At 43.4% G+C, this 23,399-nt stretch overlaps 1 protein-coding gene and 1 non-coding gene across 4 annotated transcripts in view; one reads left to right on the top strand and one right to left on the bottom strand.

The window, feature by feature from the left end:
• Positions 1–13,561, bottom strand: part of RB1 (RB transcriptional corepressor 1) — a 163,026-nt gene extending 149,465 nt beyond the window's left edge. Inside the window, exons 1-3 of one of the 3 annotated variants that reach the window (XM_075061588.1) lie at positions 13,310–13,561; positions 11,013–11,130; positions 3,961–4,076 (exon numbers count right to left, since the gene is read on the bottom strand). In XM_075061588.1, coding sequence (XP_074917689.1) covers positions 3,961–4,049 — 89 coding nt within the window. In that variant the 5' untranslated portion in view covers positions 4,050–4,076; positions 11,013–11,130; positions 13,310–13,561. Of the gene's footprint in view, positions 1–3,960; positions 4,077–11,012; positions 11,131–13,309 lie in introns of those variants that run through there. The other 2 variants (XM_075061587.1, XM_075061589.1) reach the window with 2 other exon arrangements.
• Positions 13,562–21,958: 8,397 nt separating this feature from the next.
• LOC116829368 (U6 spliceosomal RNA) lies at positions 21,959–22,070 on the top strand. Its single transcript, XR_004374720.1, has one exon. It is a non-coding gene; the product is annotated as a U6 spliceosomal RNA (small nuclear RNA).
• Positions 22,071–23,399: the final 1,329 nt, after the last annotated feature.

Below are 23,399 nucleotides of genomic sequence, written 5' to 3'. Positions count from 1 at the left end.
CAGAAAAATAGACCTTCCAGCAAAAGAGATCCGTTTTTTGATGATCCTCTTTGGCAGTGGATTTCAGAGGACCTTGCTGCTTTGTCCTCTACTATACAGCTTGCTCAACCAGAGAAACCCAGGGGAAAGATGCTGATAAAAATATTCAAACTCCTTTGCAAGGACTTATCTTTTGTCCACTCTCAGAGGTGGAGTCAATGAAGATGTGTGTCAAATGTTTTTACAGGTTCCAGCAGACTGTCATTTATCAGCATGACTAATCTCCCTGGAGTTGCAGACTGAACTATGTCCAATAATGTGTGTTTCTCTTGTACAGCATCAAGGGGAATATCTAAGATTCTGCCATGTGTTTTATAAAGTCTTATAAAACTGCAAATTCATCTGCAGAGGCTGATGTAGGTGGGTTCACCACCTCCCACAAAGAAAAGATTAATAAAGCCAGGACAGGGTGCTTCTACTTTGGAGATTGTTGTTCCTCTTGACTCTCCTCTTTTTGCCCCTCTAGCAGCCATGGATGAAAGATAGTCTATGGAGACTAACCTTGTTACCTCTTCAGAGAAGGAGACCTAGGACTCAGAGGATGCTGGCTTCCTGGAGTAGGGTTGAATATGCCAGGGAGCCCAATACAGTCAGAGCATATATGGGTAATGCTGTGGAAGGTGCTTTGGGGAATAGCAGATGGAGTATCTCTGTATGGTGCTGATCTTTTTGTAACTCCCTTCATTGACTGGTCCCTGAAATCTCTCCCTGACTTCTACTGAGCTACCCCATGGTGAGATGAAGGACAAGTAGGAGATGATTCCCTGCTGAGTTAAGAGGAAGAGAAGAAAAAAATGTTCCCTCTCTAGGGAAAGAGACAGTTGTATCAAGAGTACCCTGCCTGCAAACCAAGGACTGTGATACATGACACCTCTTTGGCCAGATGTGGATGCTCTAAAGCAGTGGTTTTCAAACTTTTTAGGGTATGTACCCCTTTCCAAATAATATAGTCTTCTGTGTACCCTGATCTGAGATAGGGACATAATATGCCTATGATTACATTACCAAGTCTTACTAAATAAAATACATTGTCTGCCATTACAGGATTTCTCTCACATACCCCCTGATGAGGCCTCATGTAACCTAGCGATATTCACACCTCAGTTTGAAAACCTCTGTTCTAAAAGTAAGGGGGTTTGTATTGGCCTCCCTAAGCCTCTCTCCAGTAAAAGTGACTTTGGTACCTGAACCACAGACAGTGGATGAGTGAGGTCTCTGATGGGAAGTGGCTCTGAACAGATTCGTATCTCACTAGGCCACTTGTTTCAGTTCGCAACTTGAAAAGCAGCATTAAAAGTTAATGGCTTCCACTGATATGGAATCAATCAAAACTGTCCCTTGGGAGAAGGATCTTAAAGCAGTTCACTAGATAGTCTATGGTTTGGATGTCTTCGCCAGATTTGTATACCAAACGATCCTTAGTTTTCCATTAGTGCAGTAAATGACAGCAATGCCTGTCTGATGTTCTAATGTGGTTTGCTGTGATCCATATCATATGGTGCATGGTTTAGCCAGGTGACCATGTCTTGATTCTTGACCCTGCTTATTTTCTCACAGCCTTCACACTACTGTTTGGTGATAGTCCTAAGTTTTTGTGGGTTTTGGCTGCTAACCAGACCCAGACTTAAGCTGGCATCTCAGGGGGATATGGACATCTTCAAAACTCTGCAAGTGAGTTTATTTATTGTGCAGTCATATTCTCATATTATTGCTGGCTGAATCTCTTTGGAAAAATGTTGGCAAGATATGCACAAAGACAGGAAACCAGACTGTCCATATAGGTTGACTTCAGAACTACTGTGACAATTCTCATAGCAGTGTTCAACTGCATATCAACAACTTTCATATGTATATTACCTGCCCATACTGACATACAATATTCAGCAGCCGAAGCCCAAGACGGCTGTCTGCAAGGTAAGAGTGTCTTCTCCACAAGTGGTCTGTGTCAGATATTGGCACTATGTGAGGTTACAGATCAGAACCACTTCAAGGTATCTTGCAGTACCAGGGTGCTGAACAAGGGGGACTGACCTTCTGGTTGAGGTTTTGCTGAAGATCTCCATTTGAGGAGGCCTGCATCAACTTCTGCAGCAGGAGAGTTTCAGCATCACCTCCCTCCCTGTCTGGATACACTTGGAGAAAACACACAACATCCTGTAACATAGATTCATAGCTTCTAGGACTGGAAGGGACCTCGAGAGATCATCGAGTCCAGTCCCCTGCCCTCATGGCAGGACCAAATACTGTCTAGACCATCCCAGATGGGCATTTATCTAACCTACTCTTAAATATCTCCAGAGATGGAGATTCCACAGCCTTCCTAGGCAATTTATTCCAGTGTTTAACTACCCTGACAGTTAGGGACTTTTTCCTAATGTCCAATCTAAACCTCCCTTGCTGCAGTTTAAGCCCATTGCTTCTTGTTCTATCCTTAGGAGGCTAAAGTGAACAAGTTTTCTCCTTCCTCCTTATGACACCCTTTTAGATACCTGAAAACTGCTATTATGTCCCCTCTCAGTCTTCTCTTTTCCAAACTAAACAAACCCAATTATTTCAGCCTTCCTATATAGGTCACGTTCTCAAGACCTTTAATCATTCTTGTTGTTCTTCTCTGGACCCTCTCCATGTCCCTCCCCCATGATATATGTTCATTGGTATAGCAGGGCCACATGAGGAACAGGAATTAAACTCAAGTGATTTAGCTTCTGCTATGATCCTAAGTCCCTATGGGGAGTAGAGAGTAGAAGCTTCGTTTGTTAGCCTAAACAAGTTACTTAAAAAAAAAAAAAAAAACACACACACACACCACATAAACCAGTGGACATAAGGAACCCTAAACAAACTTAATTATATAATTCTTATAAGTTAAGCTAAATCACACAATGAGCAAGAAAAGCAGACACTGCCAAGGGCTCTGTCCTGCACCCATGGGCAGTAAGAAAAACTGAAGGGCAGGAGAGACCCCACTCCATCCTTTATGCCCTCCACCTGAGGGCATAAGAGCACAGGCATAGACACTGCTAGCCAAAAACAATCCCATTTTGTGCACATCATGAGTGGAATTTGTGTGGACAATTACCCAGAGAAGAATTTAAGTTTAAGTTGGGCTTTTATGTTGTTTTATTTTTTGTTGTTTGTTTTTCAAGTATTTCTCCATGTGGTCCAAAATATTTCAGCTCAAGGCAATGACACAGGATGGTTACAATATTTATAAGAAAAAAGTTAATATATTTCCCCTTGATTTTAGCCATATTATACACTTTCTGTCTATAAAAGATGACTGCAGATCTCGGAAGAGCAAAACTACGGTAAGTAAAATGCTCCAGAGTGCAAGAACAGTCCACTAGTCTAGAAATACATACACATGCTCTACCTATGGAAAAGTGATTTATTAGACAAATTTAGCTCATCCACCAAAAGACAATCATGCAAACTCTACAATTATCTGGATGATAGATTAAAATAATTTTTTGCTTTTATCTTAATTTCATAAGCCACAGGCCCTAAAGAAGTTAGTGGGGTTTCAAATACAATTGAAGATTTGTTGAGGAGTCATAGTACCAATGTAACAGTTCACCTATCCTCTGCTGTAAAGCAAGTAGAAAGGTGCAGAGTTTAAACTGAGGCTAGATCATTAAAGATGCGCAGTGTGTTGGGAAGCTGTTAAAAAGCTTAAATGAGATTTCAGATTTATGCATTTAAAATTTGAATTTCACTTTGTTGGTGAAGAGGGCAGAGCTAGAGGTTCAGTGTAGTTTATGCCTGGATCAAAATGATAAATCTTTGCAAGGCTGCCTTTGTTTGGTAAGTCATATATACAAAGGCTCGAGTTGATTAAAAATAAGAATCTTGGTAATTTTACCCAAAAAGTGTCACCTGCCCCCAGCTTATTGCAGGCATTTCAATTCAAGCAAAACCTACCTCATACCTATACTTTTCAGAAGCTCCGTAAAAGTGAATGTCATCTCATCCAAGTCAACTGCTGCAATAAAGATACAGATCCCCCACATGCCCTTTTTCTTTTCACTGTACCCCACCTAATGGAAGAGAGAACACAGTTTTAGCCTGCTTTTGAGTTATCACCTGAGTATTATATACAGAACACTACTCTGTTAAACAAATGCCAGACAACACCCAAAGCTATGATTTCTTATTACTAGACAAGTCAAGAGTTCCAAGTATTTACATCTTTTAGATGAAAGTGCAAAGACATTCCAATACTCATTCCTGCAGTGCAAGCTTAATTTTCCCAGTAAATGTCAAAATAGTCTTAGAATAGGAATGATGTTTCCACTGAAAAAACACAGTGATGTGCTTCGGTCATGCATAAGCAATACATTTTCATGAAGGCATATTAATACTGTAAGTGCCTCAAACTTTGCAGACAAGACAGATTACACCTTCCAGCTTCTTTTTTTTTTAAAAAAAGTCTTAAAGGTTGGCACAAATTCACAAAGGAAGGAAATGTACAATTAGATTTTGTGAACCCTCTTTTCACACACGTTATTATGCAGCCAATTCTGCTTAGTAGTTGGATGTTTAAAACCTTAAAAAAAATTTTTGGCAATGCTGATACTCAATACGGTTTCTTGGGATCTGCCTACTGTCCACTGGACGTTCCTGAATATTCTTCCCATTGTCAATAGGCCTAATAAAAAGTACAAATTCTCATGTCATTCCCTATGCAACATAACTCCCAGTGACAAGAAAACCTGAAGAAGCAGTGCCACCTAAATTCAATGTTTGTTAAGTGTCATTTCTTTAGTGGAGCCAGTCCTCTAGCAACCAGCATGCAACTAAAGGTTCATGTAGTGTTAAAGCCAAAAAATCCCAATATATACCTCCATTCCCGGAACCTCAAATTTAGGGTTTAACTTTCCAAAGAAAACTGAGTTTAAAAGTTTTCTACACATTGGCCAGTCTGACCTAAGCTGTTCAATGATAGCATCTGGGAAATCTGAAGGATGAGGGCTTGACATTTCAATGCGTGGCTGTTAATCAACTCAAAAACTGAATTCAACTAGTAATTGAAAACCAACTGCCAACCTAAAGGTACTTTAGCACATGATACTCTACAAATATATTAAATTAATGTAGCACTGAAGCAGAGTTACTGAAGCTATCCTTAAGTTACTACTCAAAATGCATGTTAGTTTGAGTTAGTAATTTACTTTAATTCTTTTAAAAAGAAATTCTACATAAAAATCAACACTTCCATAAGAAATCTTAGTTCTACAAACAAGAATTTCAATCCCACACAATTGTTATTGCATTATTTTGTCTACTTTCAAAATACAAATTTAACCAATAAAACATGAAAATCATATGGCCTAGATGTCAGGAAAAAACCTACAAGACATTTACACTGTGACAGCTTAAAGATTCACAACTTTGAAATATAAAAATGGGAATTTTTAGTTTTCTTTTCCCCTTCCAAAGGAAGTTTAACAAAGTCTATAATACAAATTGAAGATAACTAATTTTTAAAGTCATGTAAGCTAAAACCGAGTCATAGCCAGGTTGTGTTAAGTACTTCATAGACACAGAAGAAGAGAGTTGCAAGTAACTGGAGGGGGACAGGTCCTCATTTAAGACACGACAAAACAGTTGGGTGAAGCAAGAGGGAGGAACTAAGAGGAAAAGAGATAAAAGTAATAAGCATATTTTACATACATTAGCTGGTTGTACAATTTGTAAGCACAGACTCTTGATTGGTTAATGGAGATAAATAAGCAGATCAATAGCAGTAGTCTTCCACTCAATCCCTGACTAGCCATCACTAGCTGGCAGTGTACTGTAGACATCATGGCAAGAGATTCTTAAGAAGAAATTTGAAGTATAGAAAAGAGTTTTTACTGGGGGGGAGGGGAAGCAGGCAAGTGGCCCTTGCACAAGGGGCAGCATAAAAGATGCGCAAAGATGACTGTTAATGAAGAGGTTCTTAATTTATTTCCTTTAACATATCAAATACTCATTCCCAAGGAGTTATTTCCTCTCATCCCCACTGTTTCCATGATCTGCATTTAAAAAAAAAAAAAATCAGCATGCAGTTAGCACTACTAGTACCTTCAAATCAAGATCAGTTATGCATCTAAGCAAGAGTTGAGAGTGAAGCTGCCAGACTAAGGTTCCTGTTCTGTAAGAGAACAAACCAACCCAGACTCTCTCTCTCTCAAAAAAACACACCAACTCAACAACTTTATTGGGATTAGAACAGGAGTACTTGTGGCACCTTAGAGACCAACAAATTTATTTGAGCATAAATACAGCTACAGCCCACTTCATCAGATGCACAGAAAGGAACATATAGTAAGAAGATATATATACACACAGAAAACATGAAAAGGTGGAAGTTGCCATACTGGAGCAGAATGGAGTCCCTGTTTACTAAGTGGGGCTTCTGCGTACAAACTCTGATCAACATCGGCTTCTCGTTTAGACTTTTTCAAGGCACATTACTGTAAACTCATTTTAAGGAGAGAAACTCAGAACCAGTTTCTCCTCCCTTGGTTTTCACACCTCAACTGCTAGAACAGGGCCTCATCCTCCCTGATTGAACTAACCTCGTTATCTCTAGCTTGCTTGCTAGCATATATATACCTGCCCCTGGAAATTTCCGCTACATTCATCTGACGAAGTGGGTATTCACCCACGAAAGCTCATGATCCAAAAAGTCTGTTAGTCTATAAGGTGCCACAGGATTCTCTGCTACTTTTACAGCTAAATACAAGATTGAACAGACAGTACATATTCTAAGCTAAGAAACCATTTGAGGTGAAATGGCCCATTAACACTTGTAGCATAGGACAAAAAAAAGGGGGCTAGTGGGTTACAGATTGTGCCCATAAATCCAGTGTCTTTATTAAGACCATGATTTTTAGTGTCTAGCATAGCTATAAATTTAAGCTTTCTAGCAGAGACAGGAAATTGGATAGAATTATTGGTGATTTGAGGAAGGAGGTGATAACATGGGAGTGGGTGGGGTTGGAAACTATTAAGGGGTTTGGTTTGCTGGAATGCAGAAACTGGAAAGTGAATATAATATCTAAGATTCTCTATAAAATAGATTCTCTATTTTTCAGTTTTCATATTAGGCTTATTAATGGGCTGTTTCTCACTAGTTGAAATTTGGAAGCTACTGATCAATGTTTCAAATGGATGATTAGTGCTCAGCGATTACCAGTGTATGAATTTATGTCTAAGGCTATGTCTACAAGAGTTTACAGTGGCACAGCTGAACAGATGCAGCTGCATCAGTGCAAAATCTCTCATACAGCCACTCTTAACAGGAGACAGCTCTCCCATTGACATAATTAAGCCAACCCCAAGGAGTGGCAGTAGCTATGTCAGCGAGAGAAGCTCTCCCACCAACATAGCTCTGTGCACACTACCCCTTACGCTGATGAAACTTATGTCACTTGCGGTGATGGGGTGTTTTCATACCTGAGTGACAAATTTTGCTGACATAAGTGGTAGTGTAGATATGGCCTAAGTGTGACTATCATTAAAAGGAAATAGTAGGAAAAAATTGTGGAATAGACTAAAATAATGAAGGTGAATTCTTCTGAAGAATTTTTCAATATGGTTATAGTATCAGAGAGGTAGCCATGTTAGTCTGGATCTGTAAAAAGCAACAAAGAGTCCTGTGGCACCTTACAGACTAACAGACGTATTGGAGCATAAGCTTTCATGGGTGAATACCCACTCCATCAGATGAATGAGACAAAGTCTGAAGAGATTATTCAAAAGTGTAAGACCAAACACGCTCTGTTTACGGTTGTCATGGGGCAAATGAATATTTAACTTTCAAGGGCACAGGATATTTTTTCTACTTTTTTTTTTTTAAATGTTTCTATTTTACAGGAAACTAGCAATATAAGGGATGTCCTAAGAAGATTCACATATAATACTGAAATTCTTTGGCATTTTCTATTGCAAACAAAAATTCATTTTTCATTTGAATGCTTATTTAGAACTGTTGCTACTTAAATGCTCGAATCTAATAAAATTTATTATGATTGTTTCTGTTTTACCCACAATGAAGGCTGAATTCTGCAGCTGTGTTAGGGGTGGGGTGGGAGGGGGAATTACTCAGTCTTTATGCTCCTGGATCCTAGCTCCAGTTGAAAATGAGGCCCCTGGTGCAAACTAGAGAGGTCAGTTGAACTGGCTGGCAACGTCTTCCAAGGGGCCATTCTACCAGCTAGGAATCTACCTGGTATAAGCTGTACTCAGAACACTGTCTTTCCTCTAATGCACTCTTAATGCTGGATCAGAGAGATGAGGTACTTCTGCTGCCTCTTTGATACTGCCATGCTGAGATTCCTCTTTTGAAAGGGAGTCCACAACTGGCTGTTTAATCAGACTTTATCTTGCTTGAGCAAACCAGTTGGAATAAGAGACTAGGGTCTGCCCCTGAAAATCAATGAAATTTTGGCTATGATATTCATGTATAGACAATGCAGACATTAGCAAAGGAGTAACATTGGGGAATCATCCCTTGAATATCCATGTGTGGAGGGCTGAAGTTGGTCACCTGCATAGCACCATTCCTACAGAATCTGTAGAGTTTCCTTCTGTACTCGTCAGCACCAATGGAACCCCTATCACTGGGGATCCCAAAGCAACCACTCCCCAGAGTGGACCGGGCAATATGATTCCATGGCCAGCCATGCTGGCAGGGAGCAGAGGATGGCTCTGCAGGGTCCTAGAGCCAGTGTAGAGGCGCACGGCCTCTACAAGTATATCCCTTTGCCTCTGCCAGAGTTCCTGAGGTCTGAGGAGTTCGGGTTCTGAATCCCCAGCTTCGTCTGTGTCACAGCAAGAACATGGAGGAATTCAGGGGAAAAGTATGAGAGGAGAAACCTGACAGACTGTTTCTCCCTCTGGGCCAATCCAATGGGCTTTCCAATAGGAGGGCATAATCTAGCGTGTAAAAATGTCCACACTGGACCAGACCACTGGCCCATTTAGCCAAGCATTATATTTCTGACAGTGGGCAGTACCACATGCTTCAAAGGAAGATGTAAAGTCTCCACAGTGGATAATTATGCAGTACCATGTCTATGGGTGAAATTTTGTCCTAACCTCACTGAGTTAGTGGTTGGTTTATGCCCTAGAGAATGAGGGCTTGTACTCCCTAAATGCTTTTATCCTAGCCAGTTTAATTGTAGATAGAATTATTATTCATATAAATGTCTAGCCCTTTTCTTAATCCTATTATGACCTTGGACACAGTAAAGGTACATCCACACTGCAGCTGGAGGTGTAATTGCCACCTCAGGTAGATATACACATGCTAACCTTAGTCAAGCAAGAGTGCTAAAAAATGGTGCAATTCTGGTGACACAAGTTTGCTGCCCAATACATATCTATAATCTCAGATGGTATGGTACTTGGGTGGCAAGCCTGTGCTACAGCACAGGTGTTCATATCAATTCTATTGTTTCATCCAGTGTACAGACTCAGGAACAGTACTGCACTGGTTCATAATTGGAATATTTTATAACCAGAAACTTAGTTTTTAGACGTTTGTCTTCTACAGAGGCTGGATGTCATATTGAAAGACTAAATCTTCTCCACTTAACTATATATAACAAGGACCAAAAAAAAAACAAAAAACTTATCCTTTCCACTTGATATTTGTGGTTCTTAAGTGTAGGCAGAGGAACTGCTTAAGACTTCAATCCTGGCCACACACACACACACAAAAAAAAAAGGCAGTCTCGGGTTTTGCTGGGAGAGGGGTTTTTATTTTAAGCTGCTAAATGTTAACAAAAAGACAGACATATTGATTTTTAATTATGTCAGGGTTCTAAAATTTGACATGAATAGTAAAAACACTAGTCATATAGAACAGCAAGGCCCAGGAACATCACCCTGTGTAAAGTCCACCCAGTTTCTGAACTCCTTACTACTATGAAGGGAAAGGTGCTAACATTCCTACCAGAATGTTGTCCCTGGACCTTACATAGCAGCTCCTAGAAAAGAGAAGCTATTGACATGCATGAACTTTAGAGAGCCCCTTCCTCCTCCTCCCCGCCCACCTAGACTAGAAGCAGTCTCTGCTACTCCATCCTTCTATCCAGAGAACTTCTTTGATAAATGGTTTCAATACCCATCTCCACTCACAGAAGTCTGTTACTTCAGTTTTAAGTCTCAATCTATTCAAACTACGTGCTACTCTCTGGAAAAATGGATTTACCAGATCTTCAGTGGCAAATAGGAAATAGCCCTGGTAATTTGAGAAAGGACACTAATTCAATACCTTGGACCAGCAGAATTTAATTCTGGTTCTCAGAGGTCTAAGATTTTTAACTTCTACTTAGAAAAGCCAGAAGACAGGCAGGCACTTTGAATGAAAGTGCCGCCTCAGCCATGACTAGACACAGTACCAACATTAATGTATAATGAAATCTGAAAAGCTGTGTTTTAACAAAAAAAATAGTTTTTATTAGTACTATTCCTACTGTTTTTATTTTTATTAGGACTACTCTTACTGTTTTTATCCCCTACCGATGCCCTCGCATACTATGGTTGACAAAAAAGGGTCACAAGACAAGAGCCATAAAAAACTGACTCAATATTATAATGCTTATAAGTAGTAATCGGTGGTCTGGAGAGTTGACTGTTCACATAGTGCTGATTTAACTACCATTCACAGTAAATGTGAAATCAGTTTGTTTGTTTTTTAAAATCAGTATATTTATTGAACTATATAGAACAAAGATGAGGTTATGCAAGTTAATTTATACAGATGTGTACACACAGCAAGCAACCTTTGTACTTTTTGATCTTGATATAAACCTGCATCAGAATGATGGCACTATAGCATTTTATTTTAAAATAATGTGCAATTTTTATCAATTTCCTTCTTGGGTGGGCTAAGGCAACACATTAGGCTAAGCACTGCTACAGAGCTCAGTATTTGGAATCAAATATAATTGCGAGCATTAACTATACTGAGTACTCACTAGAGTTCCATCAGCAGATGACACTTTTTCATACGTCTTCCAAGCATTTGCTCTTACAATGTCTGACACTCTTAAAGTGTCACAAAGTGCAACAAAGTCAGTTTCTCCAAACTCAAGCCTAGGAGAGAGGGTGAAAAAGACTTTTAGTCTGGTCTATAAGTAACAGGTTATTTTAAATGAAAATGTATCTCTGACATGGTTACAAAGTATAAAACATTAGATATCATCTGACACTTCACTAGATATAAAGCCCATTCTGTTGAGCACCCTGCAAAAAAGCTGGAAAAGTTATCTTGTACATACAGAAGATAATATTTAGCCATTTTAATGTACAATATTTACATAACTAAAACCTAGAAGTCACTTATAATTAGAGCCCTGAGCAGATATAGAATTTGTATTCGCATCTGACCCGTAAACATAGTCCACGGATATAAAGCTGATATCCGCAGATTTGCGGGGCTTTACTGATAACACCAAAAGCTCAGGAACGGGTTGAAGGAAGGTCATAGCCTAAAACTAGTAACTAATAGCATACCAAGATTGGAATAGACCTAACAAAAAGTCAGAATTAAGACTCAAGAACTGGCCTTACATTAGAACTTCTAATCTAATTCTGAAATTCTTGAGACATGTACATCAGCTACCTGTAGCAGAGAGAGAGACAAATCCTTTTGTAGTGTGAAAAACTGCTCTGTCTTAATTTGCTATTTAGGGAGTACTGAGCATGCTCAGTAACATCTGCTAAAGTCACTGCCCTTCCTTGGCTTCAGATTCTGCAGACTGCTTTTTGCAGGGGTTAAACAGGGGCAAAGGGGGCAAACTGGAGGAGGGAGGGGCCAGGGTGTGAGCAGGAGTCAGAAATTGACTGGGTGGGGGGTTCAAGCAGCAGGAGGCAGGGTTAGGATAAGGGCTGAAGAGCAAAGTCAGGGACAGGGAGAGGCGGTAATAGGAGCCAGGCGTTAAGCCCACCGATGAGGTGCTGCCAGAAGATAACAGAGAGGGCGTAACAGTTACCTGGGTGGACTGAGACACAAGTGTTTGCAAAAATGCAGGGGTAGAAATGGGGGGTCAGAAGGGCTTTTTTTATTTCCTCTCCCAAGAGACAGTATGTCTCAGCATGGGCTTCCCAGGGCTGGGTTCTTAAAGGCACAGGCATCTCAATGCCTAGTCATTGCAGCTCCTCTGTCTGATGTAACCTACTGAGGTGCTGCAGGAGACTTGAATCAGTGAAATATTTTACCTATACCCCCTCAGAAACAAAGAATCACTTATCAGTATATATGACCACAAAGTCTCATAGCAGTTCACAAATTTCTCTTATCTGCTGCTGGGATTCCCCAAGTTACTTTTAGCACCTCATCATTTACCTTTGCTATTGTGCAGATGCATGTAACTGTGACATTAAATTTATATTTTAATAACAAATACTTATTGAAAATATGTATAAGTACTTGCTAGTAGTTTTAGTATTAATACTGTGTTTCTAGTACTGCACTAGCAATGACTTTTACCATGATTTCTAATTTGGAATTTTTCATTCTCACTTTTTCTTCTGTACCAGAAGAGGGGAAAGGCAAGAGGTAACAAATTAGGACAAGTCCGCAAATAAGAACAATCTTACACATCAGTAACTACTACTTGTAACAATTTGCTATCCCTGTTCCCATAGAAGATTTGATCAGATAATAGTTTAATACCAGTAACTTACTACTGGTAGCAAATTAAGACAGATGGCAGTTTTTCACACTATCCAGGCTGGAGCTGTCCTTGGGAAGCATGGGGGCCAAAGAGCTGGAAGTGATCAGGAATGCAGGTAGGCCCCAGCCTTACATTTTGGGTTTGCACTGCCTGACTCTTTTAGCTGTTAACAAGTCAACACTAAGGTTACATCAGCATTAACTGCTTGACACTCGTCACTGCATGTGTCTCCAGTCAGAGCCAGGTCTGCAGCCGTTACGTTTCACTCCGGTGAGGCCGGTGTTTAGCTGCCCACAGCTGACACATGCAGTATCAGGCAGGCTAAAGGAGCCTCCCACCTGCAGGACACTGTCCGTTTGGCGGACAGCGGCGCGCGCTGAGTTTACACAGCCAGGGAAACCTCTGGCACGGGAGCGCCGCCTGAGCCATCACGCCCGGGACACAAGTTTCCGCGTCCGCCCGAGCTGAGCTGCCCGGAGCAGCGGGAGGAGGGGGCGGCGCCGCCGGTGTTAGAGCCCCAGGCAGGCAGCGGGGCGCCGAGGATGCCGGGCTGGGAAGAGGCGGCTGGCCGGGACAGGGGCGCTGCGACTCTCCACCCTGGCGGCGGCAGGGCGTGAGGTGCCGCCGGCGCCGCGGTCCGGGCTGGCTCGCTGGCCCTTGGCGGCGGCTCCCCCCTTCCGGGGGCTTGGGCGGCATGTCGGGCCTGCGCGCGGAGCCACCGCAACTTGTTGGTCAGAAGTTTAAACCTCCACCGAGGCGGGGAGAAGGGAAACGGACAAACCGGTTCCCAGTCGCAGCCACAACCGCTCAAACCGCGGGAAAACGTCACGTCCGACCCGCCCACAGGCGGAGCGCCGCGTCACTTCCCAGCCCCTCGCTGTTTCAGAGCAGGGAGAGATGGAGCGTATTCAAAAGGGGGCGGAGCTTGCGTACAAGAAATGAGGCTGAGAACCCGAAGAGGAATTCGGAGTCTTGGCAACAGAAGCTCCAGCGCGAGCATCAGCCAATAGAGGAGCTGCCGCTGTCTCTGTGTTTTCTGGCGTCCCAGCAGGTGGAGTAGCTGCCTGAGCTTGAGCCCTGCCGCTAACTGGAGGCTGGGCCTGGCCCTGACTGTCGCTTTAACGGCGACCTCGACCTGTGTGGGAAGCGCACGGGCTGGGGCTCTCCTGCCTGCTGCCGCCCCGGGGAGGCCCAACAGGCGTTGCTCCTTTTGGTCAGTTAGTTTTTCCTACCTGTTTGGAGCATTAGAAATTTAAATCTCATCTGCTGTGGCAGGCGACCGGAGAAACGAGACAGAAAGCAGAGAGGTGGCGTGGAGAAGGGAACCAGAGTCAAACCGCTGAAGGGGTTTGGGGTTCGGTTGGCAGAGGGGAAGCTGTGCTAGTCTGGGTCTGTAAAAAGCAACAAAGAATCCTGTGGCACCTTACAGACTAACAGATGTATTGGAGCATGAGCTTTTGTGGGTGAATACCCATTTCGTCAGACATGGGTTTTTTTATTGTCATGTAACACCAGTGGTTACCGGACCCCTGGAAGAAGTGACATCTTTGTCCAGGGTTTGACACCGACAGCTCTCCAAATAAGGGAACTGTGCTCACAATACACTCCGCTAAGAGGCCAGGAAGTCTTCCAGCAGACCCAAAGGAGACCAGCCTTTATATTCATGCTATTTTGGAAGTAAACAACAAGCAGGGGAAAACAACAAATTTTAAAAAGTTATACAGGTCTTCATTATATATTGTAATTGAATTTCCCCTCCCATCCCCTGATCTTCATGAGAGCAATGTCTTATATTGACTGTAAATATAGCATCAAAGACATAAGCCTCCATTCACCTGTGTGCGCCTGTGGCTGCTTTCACTGCTCTGGTGGCAGAGACTAATACCTCAGAGCTAGAAGATCTGACCATTGGAGGAATCCCTAGCAGAGAGGAATCCTCAGTTGGCATAGTGCCACCAGAATAGGAGGTGAGGCCACAAAACCTTGGTTAGGCTAAGATGTTCTTGCTGTGGAGATCTTTGCCTAAAAGTAATTGAGTAAGGGTATGTCTACAGTACGGGATTACTCCAATTTTACAGAATTTGATTTTTGGAAAGAGATTGTATAAAATCAAGTGCATGCGGCCACACTAAGCACATTAATTCGGTGGTGTGCGTCCATAGTACAGAGGCTAGCGTCAACTTCCAGAGCGTTGCACTGTGGGTAGCTATCCCATAGCTATCACATAGTTCCTGCCTATTGGAATTCTGGATTGAGATCTCAATGCCTGATGGGGCCAAAAACATTTGGGGTTTTTGGCCCCGGGTGGTTCTGGGTACATGTTATCATTCTCCCTTCTTCCTCCCTCCGTGAAAGCAACAGCAGACAACCTTTTTGCACCTTTTTTCCTGGGTTACCTGTGTAGACGCCATACCATGGCAAGCATGGACCCCACTCAGCTCAACGTAACAATCATGAACATTATAAACACCTCGCGCATTATTGTGCAGTTTATGCTGAACCAGAACCTGCAACACCAGGCGAGGAGGAGGTGGCAGCGTGGCAACGAGTGATAAGGAAATGAACACAGAATTCTCTCAAACTGTGGCCCCGGTGCTTTGGAGATCATGGTGTTAATGGGGCAGTTCATGCTGTGGAATGCCAATTCTGGGCCCAGGAAACAAGCATAGATTGATGGGACCGCATAATGTTGCACGTGTGGGATGATTCCTAGTGGCTGCAACTTTTGTATGCGTAGGGCCACTTTCATGGAACTTTGTGACTTGCTTTCCCCTGCCCTGACGCGCTAGAATACCAAGATGAGAGCAGCCCTCACAGTTGCAAAGCGAGTGGCAATAGCCCTGTGGAAGCTTGCAACACCAGACAGCTACCGGTCAGTTGGGAATCAATTTGGAGTGGGCAAATCTACTGTGGGGGCTACTGTGATGCAAGTAGCCAAAGCAGTCACTGAGCTGCTGCTACCAAAGGTAGTGACTCTGGGACATGTGGAGATCACAGTGAATGGCTTTGCTGCAATGGGATTCCCAAAGTGTGGTGGGGCGATAGATGGAACCCATATCCCTATCTTGGCACCGGAGCACCAGAGCAGCTAGTATATAAACCGCAAGGGGTACTTTTCAATGGTGCTGCAAGCACTGGTGGATCACAAGGGATGTTTCACCAACATCAACGTGGGATTGCTGGGAAGGGTTCATGACGCTCGCATCTTCAGGAACACTAATCTGTTTAAATGGCTGCAGCAAGGGATTTACTTCCCAGACCAGAATATAACTGTTGGGTGTTGAAATGCCTATAGTTATCCATGGGGACCTAGCCAACCCCTTAATGCCATGGCTCACGAAGCCATACACTGGCAGTCTGGACAGTAGTCAGGAGCTGTTCAGCTATAGGCTGAGCAAGTGCAGAATAGTGGTAGAATGTGCATTTGAACGTTTAAAAGGACACTGGTGCACTTTACTGACTCACTCAAACCTCAGCCAAACCAATATTCCCATTGTTATTGCTGCTTGCTGTGTGCTCCACAATCTCTGTGAGAGTAAGGGGGAGACATTTATGGCGGAATGGGAGGTTGAGGCAAATCGCCTGGCCACTGATTACGCACAGCCAGACACCAGGGCAATTTTGAAGAGCACACCAGGAAGCACTGCGCATCAGAGAAGCTTTGAAAACCAGTTTCATGACTAGCCAGGCTACAGTGGGAGAGTTCTGTTTGTTTCTCCTTGATGAAAACCCGCCCCCTTGATTGACTCATTCCCTGTAAGCCACCCACCCTCCCCGCTTCGACCACAGCTTTCTTTCAGAGGAAATAAAGTCACTATTGTTTAAAAACCATGTATTTTTTATTAATTGATTATAAAAAGAGGTAGAGAGCTGACAAGGTAGCCCGGGTGGGGTGTGGGAGGAGGGAAGGAAGGAAAAGGCCACTTCAAAACTTGTTGAATGACAGCCTTTTGCTTGGGCTGTCCACTGGGGTGGAGTGGCAGGGTGCACAGAGCCTCCCCCTCATGTTCTTGGTCATCTGGTTGAGGAGGCTATGGAACATGGGGAGGAAGGAGCGGGCAAGGGGGAGGATGGTTATACAGGGGCTGCAGCAGCACTCTGTGATCCTGTTGCCGTTCCTGAAGCTCCAGCAGATGCCGGAGCATGTCCATTTGATCTCGCAGTAGCTGCAGCGTTGCATCCTGCCTCCTCTGATCTTCCTGTCGCCACTTCTCATCTCGAGCGTCCCTCCTGTCCTCACATTCACTGGCCACTTTCCTGTCCTGTGATACTGTGTCCTTCCAATCATTCATATTAGCTTTCACTGCGGGTCGACTGCATGATCTCGAGAACATTTCATCTTGCTTGCATTTTTTTTGCCACTTTATCTGAGATCACCTTCCCAATGGAGGAGGGAGGCTTGAAAAATTTGCAGCTGCAGGAGGGAAAAAGGGAGAGAAGTATTTATAAAAAGATACATTTTAGAGAACAATGATCATACTCTTTCATGGTGAACAACACTATTCACATTACATAGCACATGTGATTTCAGTACAAGGTTGCATTTTGCATCTTAATATTGAGTGTCTGCAGCTTTGGTCTTAGAGATCACAGATGCAGGGCCAGGCAACAGAATTCAGCTTGTATGTGGCCATGGTAAGCCATTGGTTTTTGGCTTCTGCAACCTTCATAAAACCAGCGCCCTCCTTTCCCATAGCAAGCAAAGCCTGTTGAGTGCTGCGGTTTCCGTGTTAATGTGCAGCAGCAGAAACCAAACTAACCCCCCCTTCCAATTATCTGAGATGATCACTTTGCCCCTCCCCCACCAAGTGACTGGTATCAGGGAAGATCCCTGCTAGCCAAACGTGAACAGCTCAGCACCAATCACCCCCCACACACCCTTTGGCTAACTGCAGGGCTGATTTCTTTTCAGCCACAGGCAAACAGCCCTGTAGGAACGGCCACCTCTGTCCCCTTAATTAAATTCCCACCAGGTTACCGTGAACTATATCACTCTCCTGAGGATAACACAGCAAGATAAAGAACAGATGTTGCTTGAATGCCAGCAAACACGGGGCCCATACGCTACCAGGTTTTGTCATGCAATAATACCAGATTACTTGCTACTAGCATGGCTTGGTAAAGTGTTCTACCATAGAGGACGGAATAAGGCTGCCCTGCCCAGAAACCTTCTGTAAAGGCTTTTGGAGTACCTCCAAGAGACCTTGATGGAGATGTCCCTGGTGGATTTCCGCTCCATCCCCAGACACGTTAACAGACTTTTCCAATAGCTGTATTGGCCACGAATGCATCCCAAGTCCTCAGGGAAAATTAATCATTAAAAAACATTTGCTTTTAAACCATGTTTTATATTTACAAAGGTACATTCACCAGAGGTCCCTTCTATGGCTCCATGGTACGGGATACCACTTTGGGAGGGTTGGGAGGCTACTTCAGTCAGGCTGAGAAAAAGATCCTGGCTGTTGGGGAGAATGATGTGCTGTGTGCTCTCTGCAAGCTTCTCCTCCAACTCCTCATCTTCCCTGTCTGCAAAATCCTCAGGCATGGCTGAGATTACCCTCACCTTGGAATCCATGGTCAGAGGTGGGGTAGTGGTGGCGGTGCCCCCTAGAATTGCATGCAGCTCAGCGTAGAAGCGGCATGTCTGCGGCTCTGCACTGGACATATGCTTCTTTGGTTTTCTGGTATGCTTGTCTGAGCTCCTTAACTTTCATGCAGCAGTGTAGTGAGTGCCTATTGTGTCCTCCATCATGCCCTTGGAGACTTTTTCAAATGTTTTGACATTCCGTCTTTTGGAACATAGTTCTGCTAGCATGGAATTCTCTCCCCATACAGCGATCAGATCAAGTATCTCCTGTACAGTCCACACTGGCGCTCTTTTTCAATTCTTGGACTGCATGGTTACCTGTGCTGATCAACTCTCCAGGCTGGGCAAACAGAAAATGAAATTCAAAAGTTTCCAGGGCTTTTCCTGTCTACCTGGCCAGTGCATCCGAGTTCAGATTGCTGTCCAGAGTGGTCATAATGGTGCACTGTGTAATAGGAGTACAGAAATCAATTTTAAGAGCCCTTTTTGTTGAAGTAAATGGCTTCCTTGTGTGGATGGTTGCAGGGTTAATTCAATTTAGCGCTGCTAAATTTGACCTAAACTCGTAGTATAGACCAGGTCTAAAAGACAGCAGAAGTAGGCTCTTAGCCTCCATAGTGACTGGTTCACAGAGGGGGATGAGGAGTTTGCTAGTGTGATTCACAGCTATTTGCTACATAGTGCAGGAATATTGTGATGTAGAAGGCCTGTGTTCTATTCCAAGTGAGAAAAAGTGCAGTTTGCACATACTCAGAGACTTGATTATATTTGAATTAAGCTCCAGAATATTAGCTACCAAACGTTAACAAAAGCAGCAGAGTCCTGTGGCACCTTATAGACTAACAGACATATTGGAGCATGAGCTTTCGTGGGTGCATGCATCCAACGAAGTGGGTATTCACGCATGCATCCGACAAAGTGGTTATTCACCCACAAAAGCTCATGCTCCAATACGTCTGTTAGTCTATAAGCTGCCACGGCACTCTTTGCTGCTTTTACAGATCCAGACTAACACAGCTACCCCTCTGATACTTGAAACTTTAACAAGCCTCTACTGCGCATCTACAAATACAATTTAAATCTGGACAGATTTGGATAGTGTTTAATGGGGACAGCAAAGGCATTAGACACTAGAGTGCCCCAGTGCTAAATTTCAAGTCCCTGCTCCAAAGATGTATAAAAAGAGAAATCTCAAGTAGGAGTAGAGAGGTTATTTTACCTCTGTATTTGGCACTAGTGTGACCACTGCTGGAATACGGTGTCCTGTTCTGGTGCCCACAGTTCAAGATGTTGATAAATTGGAGAAGGTTCAGATGAGCCACAAGAACAATTAAAGGATTAGAAAACATGCCTTACAAACTTTTTCTGGTGACCTAGTTGAAGAAAATTGTTGATATCCTTTAACCAACGGAGCTGGGGATGAGAGGTTGGGGTGCAGGGGTGAAGACTAGAGCTGGGAATGAGGGGTTCAGGGTGTGGGAGAGGGTCAGGGCTCAGTGCAAGCTCTGGGGATGAGGGATTTGGGATGCAGGAGGTGGCTCTGGGTTTGAGGGGGTGCTCAGGGCTGGGGATTGTGGCACGAGCTTAACTCAGGTGTCTCCTGGTCAGTGGCGCAGTAGGGGTACTAAGGCAAGCTTCCTCCCTGTCCTGGCCCCATGGACAGCGCTACACCCAGAAGCAGCCAGCAGCAGGCCCAGCTCTTAGGCAGAAGTGTGCAAGTGGCTCCACGTGGCTTTTCACTGCAGGCACTGTTGTCCCTCCCTCCCTCCCTCCCCCCAGCCAGTGTTTGGGGCAGGGGCAGCGCACTGAGCCCTGTGGGCCCCCACCCCCCCAGGAGCTGGACCTGCTGCTGGCTGCTTCTGGGGCACAGCATGGTGTCAGAACAGGTAGGGATTAGCCTGCCGTAGCTGGGCAGCACAGGTAACGAGACTTCTAATGGCCCGGTCGGCAGTGCTGACCAGAGCCGCTGCAACCCAGTGCCTTACATTCCATGACAGAGAATTTGAAAAAAAACTTCTGTAGAAGCAACTATAGCAGTGCAGTGAGTGGTAAGGATCCATCTGCATAGACCAACTTTCTGGCCTTTGGTCTTAGATTGTCAGCTCCTTAGGCCAGAGATGATGACTTCATGTGTTTGTATAGCTCCAAGCACAATGACCAATCAGATTTGGAGTTTCTAGCCCCCAGTGTAGTTAGGCTGTGAATTAGCAGACAATCATAAAATCTCACTGAGGGGTGAGTCTAGGTGAAGCAGAAACAAGCTAAAGATGAATGTTTTGTTTGGCTGTTGACAAATAAAGGTCCTGATCTCATTGAAGTTCTTGACAAAGCCCCCATCATAGTGCGTGTTTCATGCTGGAGCACTTAAGTAATGCTGTTTTACCTCTCCAGTGCACTATTCTTAATTTTAAGATTGCTAGCATATTGTTTTGATGATAATACACTGAGACAACTTTGGTTTGTGTTATAAAGCTGTTTGTTATTTCAGTGTTGCTAGTGATTACACTGCATATGGTACCCTGATATCCTAGATCTTAGGATGGGGGAAGAAGGAAGTAGTAGCAGCACGTATTTCTAAGATGCAGAGCAGGATAGTTCAGATTCAGCCCTGATGCCTTAACTTTGAGAGTTACACTTGCTTACACCAGAGCTAAATTTGCCCCTTTATGCTAAAGTCTCCCACACAGCTACTCAAAATAGGTGGGATATGGACAGGTCCTAATAATGGAATTTTCTAGAGTAAGAATAAAGCTAATCTGCAGGAGACAGAATTTCTTGGGGGCTGGACCAAGACTGTGGAAGGAACTTCCTTAAGAACTAAGGACCATCACAAACCTCACCACTTTCCGTTCCAAGTAGAAGGTGCATTTCTTCGACTTGTCTTCTCTAACAAACACATAGCAATAGCCATTATATATTAACTGTTATAGATTTATAAACATTCTAAAACAAGATACTGTACTGCACACATTTTTCCCCTTGGGAAAGTATGGGAACAAAAGCACATGATAGTGTCTGTAGCTTCTAAGTGACTAACAGCTATGGTAATAAGTGTTGAAAAGAATATAGGATAGGGTTTGTTTTTTTAACTCTATTATTGACACACCTGAAGTAAAGCTTAGCCATTTACTCACCATTCTCATGTGCACTGATCATCATTCAACCCAGAGAGCTGGAATAACATCACAACTAGCTCTGCAAGTAAGCAACTCACATACATGTATACTCCATCCACTGGAACAGTGGTACACATATGCACAAGCCAGTCCATCACTTTGCCACAGCCAGGTCTCTTCTCTCAGGCCTCGTCTATACAGTTTTTGTACCAGTATTACTATTTTGGTTAGAGGTGGGGGTTGTTTTGTTTTTAAACACTGAAAGTTATACTAGTAGACCCCCTTGGTATGGACAGTTATATTGGTATAAAGGTACCATATACCAGTATATCTTATTCCCTTGCCTGTATGGGAATAGCTATACCATTGATTCAGCAGGATGCAGTTATATTGGGTATAAGTCTTCATATGGACTGTCTGAGGAACCTGATAAGATGGCAAGACAAGGTTCCAGATACTGAGGTTCTCCTACAGGCAAGTATTCAAAGCATCCATACTTTGTTGATGAAATCACAGAGATGGGCAGGCCATAACACCAGAATGTCAAATGAACAACTGACAGAGACATATACTAAAACTGGAAGGATACAGAGATGATTAGCATGGCCCCTGCGCAAAGATGACACGCAAATTCATGAAGTGTTCCATATTAAATAGTTGTGGCCCAAATGGTTAAGGTGATGGGCTAGCAATTCATTAGGGTCTCCCTGCGCAGGTTTGAATCCTGCCAACTACAGAAGCATTAGAGTGATCTCATTGTGGATGGGAGAGAGAGCTCAGTGGTTTAAGCATTGGCCTGCTAAACCCAGGGTTGTGAGCTCAATCCTTGAGGGGGCCATTTAGGGAACTGGGGTAAAAAACTGTCAGGGGATTGGTCCTGCTGTGAGCAGGGAGTTGGACTAGTTGACCTCCTGCGGTCCCTTCCAACCCTGATATTCTATGATCTTTTATGGTGAGGAAAACGGCTCTTAAGGAGGCCAGAAGAAACGTTTCAAGGATTCTCTCAAGTTATCCTTGAGGCGATTCAACACTGACGCAGAGTTTTGGAGAGATCTCGCTCATGATTGTTCTACCTGGCGAAGCCTCATCATTGCTGGAGCTACAGTCTGTGAGGAGAACTACTGAGGCAGAGCAGAAGTGCCAGCAGTGTAAATGTCCGCTGTTAATCAAGTAATCCATGGCGGCATCTCTTGTTCAGCGTGCTACAGACAGTTCAAAGCTGAAATTGGCCTGATCAGCCATTCACGTGCTCACAGAAACCAAACTAACCAGTGATGTCATGGTCATCTTCAAATGTGAAGGACAAACATCACCACCCACACTAGGGGGAGTTGAACCACTTTATATACGGCTTTAACTATGTTAGTATAACTATAGACAAAACTTAAGATATCTCATGGCTTTCTTCAAAGTTGCAAAATTTGAATTATAGGTTGGAGGAAGATTTGAAGCTCTTTAAATTTACAAATCCAGTGCGGTATTTAATTGCTGCCAATAAATTACCTGGTGTGAAGTTATTGGACATCAGGAAGTTGAATGGAACATACTAGAGAGTAATGCAGGCCTCACCAAAAAATAAACACTGCAGCACTTAGCCATGGTAATACTTCTGTGGTCCTAATATATTAATCTCAAAGTATGTCATGACAATGGGATTATTTTTGATTAAAACGGAAGCTTTCAAAATATTCAGGTATGTTTCCAACATTCAGTAAGAAAATCAAACCCATGTTAAGCCAGAGAGGGGTGGCTGGTGGACAAGAATGGTTAGTTCAGTCTCGGGACAGTTTTAAAAACTAGAGTTTTAATAAACTTAGTATTAAAAAAATACATAACCAGCCAACCAAGCACAGCTTGCACAAGCCCCATTGCTTCTCAGTCCTTTCAGAGTGAACCAAACTCTGCTGCTGCAACCAAAGCTGACCCTTTCGATCCCCTCAGCAGATCTTCAACCCTTAGAGGCACAGGGTGCAGGTAAACCTA

The sequence above is a fragment of the Chelonoidis abingdonii genome, chromosome 1 (assembly GCF_003597395.2).
Source record: "Chelonoidis abingdonii isolate Lonesome George chromosome 1, CheloAbing_2.0, whole genome shotgun sequence".
Lineage (NCBI taxonomy): Eukaryota > Metazoa > Chordata > Testudines > Testudinidae > Chelonoidis > Chelonoidis abingdonii.
The sequence above is the reverse complement of the archived record's forward strand: the minus strand, read 5'-3'. Positions and strand labels throughout refer to the sequence as shown.